This window comes from Pongo pygmaeus, chromosome 7 (genome assembly GCF_028885625.2).
Source record: "Pongo pygmaeus isolate AG05252 chromosome 7, NHGRI_mPonPyg2-v2.0_pri, whole genome shotgun sequence".
Taxonomy (NCBI): Eukaryota; Metazoa; Chordata; class Mammalia; order Primates; family Hominidae; genus Pongo; species Pongo pygmaeus.
Window position 1 is genome coordinate 12,061,903 of NC_072380.2, and position 7,725 is coordinate 12,069,627.

Below are 7,725 nucleotides of genomic sequence, written 5' to 3' on the forward strand. Positions count from 1 at the left end.
TCCCATCACATGTCATTGTAGGGAAGCAAAAATGAGAAGAACACTTGATATTTTTTCCTCTAACCATTTTATTGGAACTGAATCCCGCTTTATTTGCTGAGGCTGCAGTAGTTTATTCATTCTATATTGATCAGGCTCCAGATTTTCGTGGACAACTTAACTTATAACATTTTAAGTAAAATCATGCATTTTAGGTGGACAGACATCTCACTTTTTAGTATATATTCCTTCTCCTAGAGGATTATTTGGTGTGTGTGTGTGTGTGTGACCGTGTGTGTTTATTGAAAGGAAACAGTTCCGTGTTTAGAGTTTTGGGTTGTTAGTTAGAGGTCTAGTTAAGCTATAAAATTACAGTAGAATAAGTGGTGACAGCCAGTTAGTACAGTTCCCTCTTTATAGCTGAACTGAGCTTAACACACTAACAGAAATGTTTGGCAAATGGACTGCTAAAATGACTCTTTCCTTTGTGGGGACATTAGTTGCCTGACATTTACATGTTTATAATGAGTCCTAGAAGTAGAAATGAAAATATGTGCAGAAAATAGATTTCTATCATCACTTCCTTTTCTTATTGAGGGTAGCATTGTCCAGTACCTTTTTGTCATCTCTGTGCTTTCTTCTTGTCCACCCATACAGGAAGAACGTTGGTGAAAAGCACAGAAACCAGTGACGTTTGTGGCTGTGGAATTTCCATGGAGAAAAGAGAGCATCTGAACACCTGGACCATCTTTTGCACCTGGCAGACCCTCTGCACTCCCCCCAGCGTGTTCTGTGAACTTGAGTGACAACGCGTGCTTGCAGGGTGCTTTTTGGAAGACTGGGGAAGAGGTGGGGAGGGGGTGGTGGGGGGAAGCATGGGCGAGAACATGGAGCAAATGTTTTACAACCTGAACCTCAGAACTGTGATCCTCCAAGGAGCGCGCTACTTGAAGAAAAGAAAAAAAAAAAAAAAAGTCGAATGGCTTCTCAGGGATTTTGTTTTCCGTGCACATATAAGCCATAGTTACAGCACAGGTGGCAGTATTTAGAGCACTCAGATTTCAGTTCTGTTAAATGTGAAAGAGGGATCGACTGACGTTCATTGCTGTTCCATAACTAGTGTAAAATATGTATATGTTTATCTTTATTTTTATAATATACAAATACATTTAAATTTATACAGTTTGAAGCTTCTAGCGTTAGTTCACACTGGGTGCAATATTCTGCATGAGAACTGTGCCAAGATGGGGCTGATTTCTTATTTTAGTGTAAGACTTTTTTGTTTTTTCTTTATTCTTTAATCCTCCTCAGATTAAAAAAAAAATTCTCCCTGTTAGCCCGTGGATTAAGTGTTGGTTCATAGAGATTGCCAATAATCAGAAACAACCTTAAATGTGCATTTAAGACCGTGTCCCTTCCCTTCTTTTCAATAAAGGTCCCTGCCTATATAAATCATCAGGCACGCTGGTGGGAAATCCTTTGCTCTCCAATGTGTTATTAGTGCTGGGCAGAGATGGGGCACACTCAGGGGCCAAAGAGGACGAAAAGTCCATGCAAAACTTGAGTCTTTTAATGGCTTAAGATAATCAGGAGTCAGTTCTGAATCTTACAAAGTGCTCTGCTTAATAAGTACCTTACTTAGCAGAGCACTTTGCAAACATATTACTTATTAGCAGAGCTCTTTGTAGACCTTCCACATCTGGCTGTCAGACCTTAAGGTTGTGAATTTAGGCTCCAGTTATGTTCATTGGAGAGCATAATGCCACACGGGTTATTTATAAATACAGAGCCTCTGATTGGACGGTCTCCTGCCAAGAACTAGTAAAACCCTTGCTTTAAAATCTTCACAAGGTAAAACTTAAAAAGCCAACCAAACAAATTGCTCTCCATTCTACTTTTAATTGGGCCAAACAGCATATGCTACAGTAGTAACATGTTTTTCGGAGAGTGTAAAAAACTCTGTTCACATTTGCCTCCTCCGTGGGTTGATCGAAAATGTATAAAACTGGCTGCTTCTCGCCAGCCTCAGACGAGAAGAGTGAGTTGCTGGTACTCGCTACTCTTTTACTTCTTTCGTAAAGTATTGACTCTTGGAAGGCCACAGTATACAAAGTCTCAACATGTTTTTTAAAAGAAATAAGGAGCAAGCGACTGCCCTGCTAGACATCACAAACCGATTTTTGTAGAATATTTTGTGCCCCAGGCGTTAATTTCACTGACTCCAGAATCTGCAGTTCGGAGAATGATTTCTTATGATCCTAAAAATCGAATGGGATCAGACGATGTTTGCATTTTTTTAGTACTTGAATAGGACACCTCAAGTTTGAGATTTCGTTTTCTTTTAGAACACAGTCACAACATTAATCTGGTGAATCCTTTTGTCACAGTTCTCGTGTGTGTGCGCGTCTGTGTGCGTGTGCATGTGTGTAAAACTGAATGGTAACATTTAATTGCTTTTTGGACCGTTGAATAGTTGGGAAGTAAGAATTTTTTAATTGGCATGAGACAGTTCCTCAACTGTTAAATTAACCAACTTTGACCCGTCTTTAGGAAAAGGCTTATTTGTATGATTTTGGGCTAACTCCCCGGGGACCATATTAAATGACAAAAATGCTCCTTTGGGTGACACACCCTACAAAGTATTTGCTGTTATGAACATAAATGCCCACATTCTTAATATCTAATATTTTTGACAAGTAATGTTTTGTGCTGTCATCTGAACCCTAGAGAAGCAGTGTCAGAAGAAACCTTGGTGTCACATGTGTCTTAGCAAAAGGGTTACCATGATAGAGGGTCATGTGACCAAAAGATGCTCCAGAGAAGCTTGAGAATTTGTTTCAGGGTGGGAGGAGGGTTGGAGATACAAAAATCACTCTGCTCTACAGGACTCCTCAGCTGTCTATGCAAGAAATTCCGTTTTCTCTTTCAGCACCTGGAAAGACACAGCAGCCCACTGAGGCGACAGGCGATTCACTAAGCACAAGAGGAATGTTTTCTAAGCAAGGCGTCCCTTGCCTCTCAAACAAATGCCCTCCAAGTTTGTTAGGGTTTCTATTCCTGCAACTTGTGGTATCAAAACCACTTCCTGGAATTGTCAAAGCACTGCCAAAATAAATGTTTTTCCCCCTTCTAAGAAAAAATGAAATGACAGTGCTCATATTTGACACTTGTGTATTGGACTCTCTTTTGAATGAATAAAAAGGAAAGGGTTTGGTGTAATTCCTGATGGGGTGCGTGTTGTTTTTCATGCCATGGTTTGTGAATTGTAATTGTGGTTTCCCATTTCGTTGTCGTAACTGGGCAGAAATTAAAAAAGAAAAATCAATAAAAATACAAAGAAATGGTTAAACAGTTGTATTCCCAGAGCTTAATTATTTCTAATTTTGTTCATTTGTTTTTACTTTTAATTCTATCAGTTAAGGAATGACTGTTTTATAGTTTTAGTCCTTAGTGGTACTGTTGGAGCTGTGGGAGGTGGGTGGTGGTAGCTCTCATCTGTTTGGTAATTGGTCCCCGAAGAGAAAACTAAAGAGTCCCTGTTTTAAAACTGCCTGTTTTCAGGCTGAGGATGTAACTCTTGAATATCAGCTCTCTTAAATCAGAATCTTTTTTTTTTTTTCAATGATCCACTATATTCCTAAGTCACAGCTGTTGAATTTATGGTAGCTTTGGAAGTTCCCCTGATCTTTCTTTCAAAGGCTCTTGGCAGAAGTCCTGCTACATACTGCCCAGGGTGCCCTATTTGCAAACTGGAAGAGCAGGCCCCTCAGGTACCCATCAGAGGATTTAGTCCTCCATATTGTTTAAATAAAGGCAAAGAGAAGATAAGGAAGGACCAAAGCCAGGGTGTTAACGTGGTGAATCCATAACGAGTCTGCAGCAACCTCAATTCTTGCCTCCTCAGAAGAAAGAATTCAACCGAGGGGCATAAGACAGCGGGAGAGACCGAGGCAAGTTTTAGGGCAGGAGGGAAAGTTTATTAAAAAGCTTTAGAACAGGAACGAAAGGAAGTACACTTGGAAGAGGGCCAAGCAGGCGGCTTGAGAGATCAAGTGCACAGTTTGACCTTTGACCTGGGGTTTTATACGTTGGCATTTTTCCGAGGTCTCCCCTGATTCTTCCCTGGGGTGGGCTGTCCACATGCGCAGTGGCCTGCCAGCGCTTGGGTGGGGGGCGCATGCGCAGTGTTACTGGAGTTGTGCGCATGCTCACTTGAGGTTTTCTTCCCTTACTAGTTGAATGGCTCTAGAAGGTCCTATACCAGTCAAACGCTGTCATTTTGCCTCTTAATGCGCATGCTTGAGCCCACTCACCCAACTCCTGAGCTCTTATCCGAAAGCGGCTGCTCACCAGCTTCAGGTGTTTTCTATCTGTTGGGAGCCTGCCTTTCCCTGGCACCGGCTGTGACCAATTATTATTTAAGAGAGACAGTGTAACAACCACCTGACCATCTCACCTGATGGTTGCTTGGGGGGGTTCTTCTGCCCTGCTCATGTCTGCCTGACTACCTACTGTAACAAGAGGAGCCCTGCCCTGAAGACAGCGCAATACAGGGAAGAAGGGATCGCTTCAGACCAGGAGGGCCTCACTGCAAGACTCCTGACAAGGCAGGTAGAGCTGTGGGGTGCGCAGAATTCAAAGCCACTTCTGCCAACAGAACAGAGGAAACTAGGAGGCAGTTAGAATTTCCAAAAGAGAAGTGTCACAAGAGGTGCGTCCCACGTGGGAGAGGTGTGGCTGGCCCTACGGCTGCATCCAGCTGAGAGGTGACAGCGTGTTGGCAGTCCTCACAGCCCTCTCTCGCTCTCGGCGCCTCCTCTGCCTGGGCTCCCACTTTGGCGGCACTTGAGGAGCCCTTCAGCCCACCGCTGCACTGTGGGAGCCCCTTTCTGGGCTGGCCAAGGCCGGAGCCAGCTCCCTCAGCTTGCAGGGAGGTGTGGAGGGAGAGGCGCGGGCGGGAACCGGGGCTGCGCGCGGCGCTTGCGGGCCAGCTGGAGTTCCGGGTGGGCGTGGGCTTGGCTGGCCCCGCACTCGCACTCGGAGCAGCCGGCCAACCCTGCCGGCCCCGGGCAATGAGGGACTTAGCACCCGGGCCAGCGGCTGCAGAGGGTGTACTGGGTTCCCCAGCAGTGCCAGCCCACCGGCGCTGCGCTCGATTTCTCACCGGGCCTTAGCTGCCTTCCCGCGGGGCGGGGCTTGGGACCTGCAGCCCGCCATGCCTGAGCCTCCCACCCGCTCCGTGGGCTCCTGTGCGGCCCAAGCCTCCCCGATGAGCGCCGCCCCCTGCTCCACGGCGCCCAGTCCCATGGACCACCCAAGGGCTGAGGAGTGTGGGCGCACTGCACGGGACTGGCAGGCAGCTCCACCTGCAGCCCCAGTGTGGGATCCACTGGGTGAAGCCAGCTGGACTCCCGAGTCTGGTGGAGCCTTGGAGAACCTTTCTGTCTAGCTCAGGGATTGTAAATACACCAATCAGCACCGTGTGTCTAGCTCAGGGTTTGTTAATGCACCAATCCACACTCTGTCTCTAGCTACTCTGGTGGGCCCTTGGAGAACCTTTATGTCTAGCTCAGGGATTGTAAACACACCAATCAGCACCCTGTGTCTAGCTCAGGGTTTGTGAATGCACCAGTCGACGCTGTATCTAGCTATTCTGGTGGGGACTTGGAGAACCTTTGTGTGACACTCTGTATCTAGCCAATCTAGTGGGGACGTGGAGAACCTTTGTGTCTAGCTCATGGATTGTAAACGTACCAATCAGAGCCCTCTCAAAGCAGACCACTTGGCTCTACCAATCAGCAGGATGTGGATGGGGCCAGATAAGAGAATAAAAGCAGGCTGCCCGAGCCAGCAGTAGCAACCTGCTCGAGTCCCGTTCCACAGTGTGGCAGTGTTGTTCTTTTGCTCTTTGCAATAAATCCTGCTGCTGCTCCCTCTGGGTCCACACTGCTTTTATGAGCAGTAACACTCACCTCGAAGGTCTGCAGCTTTACTCCTGCCTGAGCCAGCGAGACCACGAACCCACCAGAAGGAAGAAACTCCCAACACATCCGAACATCAGGAGGGACAAACTCCAGACACGCCCGACCTTAAGAGCTGTAACACTCACCGCGAGGGTCCGCGGCTTCATTCTTGAAGTCAGTGAGACCAAGAACCCGCCATTTCCGGACACACAGCAACCCCAAGCACTCACTCTGTGCCACTGCCTCCTTCTTCCTGGTGAAGGTCGTGCAATTAGCACACATCAATTTGGGCCTTGTTTTTCTTTATCAAGAAACTGAGTTCTTTGCTGAGCAGGCCACGCAGAAGTACGTGTCAGTGGTGACAATTAGAAGGGCATTGCTTATCACATATGTTGTTCCCTCCTAAGGCAATTTCCCCTTTTTGTGAGCTTTTTGAAAGAACTTCCAGGTTCACTGAACTTTTGTAAACCAAAAGGTGAGTGAGGCAGGTCTCAATAGATTTGAGGTTTATTTAGCCAAGGTCAAGGAGGCGCCTAGTAAAAAGCACAGATCACAGGAGCATCTGTGACCTGTGTTTTTTCCAAAGGGGTTTTGGGAACTTTGGTATTGAAAAGGGAAAGAGCAAGCAACAGGGAAAAGTAGGGAGGGTAGGCAATGAGGCGGATGGTTTCCTTGTGAGGCTCTGATCAGCTTCAGTGAATTTACATTTTACCTGTGAAAAGAGGGAGTAGAGGAAAAAAGCAATTATTCATTGTCTCCAGCTTAGTAAATCTACATTTTACACAAGATAAGCTCAGTAAATCTACATTTTACACAAGTTAAGCTCAGTAAATCTACATTTTACACAAGATAAAGTTAACGTTTAAAGAGGGAGTATAGGAAATGAGGCTGTGACATGAGATTGTGAAATTACAGCTGTCTGGGAACAGAAGGAACAGCAGTTTTTGCGTGACTCAGTTCCCATGCTGAACTTTCCCTTTGCCATCCTGAGTTTGAGATCCTGAGATTCTATTTTCCTTTCACTCTTTGAATAGAGTGCCTGACACATGGTGGCAGCTTCTGTGCCAAATTCAAATGCCCAGGGCTTCCTTTGCCCATGGCTGCTGGTGCCTCCCAGTGGAACTGGCAGTGACAAAGGCCATCACCTGGTGGAAATGCTGCTCCTGCTGCCAAGTCAGAAGGGGGTGTGGAAGGACTGGAAGGGGTGTTAGAAAGCAGATGACCTTCTAAAGTGATCTGTGTTTGACGGCATGAGAAAATTCACCAGGTAACAGAAACCCTATTTGAATATTTGTAACCTCTTTCAGGGAAGCAATACTTTCTTCATCTTTAAAAACTAGGAATATTTTTTAATGAAATGAATTTTATTCTAAATGCTGAGAAGGATTCAGACTGCTTCATGGAACATTTGCGTCTCCTGAGGTACAAATACAGGCTCCTCTTTAAAATGATTCTGAGATCCAATAAGAAGTGCTGCATTAAAGAAAGCTTAAAAGAGGCTGGGCACAGTGGCTCATGCCTGTAACTCCACCACTTTGGAAGGCCAAGGAAGGGAGGATTGCTTGAAGTCAGGAGTTTGAGGCCACACTGGGCAACACAGTGAGATCCCCATCTCTACCAAAAAAAATTTTTTTTTAATCAGCCGGAAATGGTGGCATGCTTGTAGTCCCAGCTACTCAGGAAGCTGAGGTGGGAGGATTGCTTGACCTCAGGAGTTTGAGGCCAGTCTGAGCAACACAGTGAGACCTCATTTCTACCAAAAAAAAAAAAAAAAAAAAAAAAC

General features: G+C 45.7%; 1 protein-coding gene across 2 annotated transcripts in view; it reads left to right on the plus strand.

Annotated features, from left to right (window-relative positions):
* MFHAS1 (multifunctional ROCO family signaling regulator 1) overlaps positions 1-3,328 on the plus strand; it is a 108,567-nt gene extending 105,239 nt beyond the window's left edge. Inside the window, exon 4 of one of the 2 annotated variants that reach the window (XR_010127149.1) lies at positions 637-659. Coding sequence is in view for 1 of the 2 variants with exons in the window: in XM_054498161.2 (XP_054354136.1) it covers positions 637-670 (34 nt within the window). In the remaining variant the exon portion in view is untranslated. Of the gene's footprint in view, positions 1-636 lie in introns of both variants that reach the window. The other variant, XM_054498161.2, reaches the window with a different exon arrangement.
* The last annotated feature ends 4,397 nt before the right edge of the window (positions 3,329-7,725 follow it).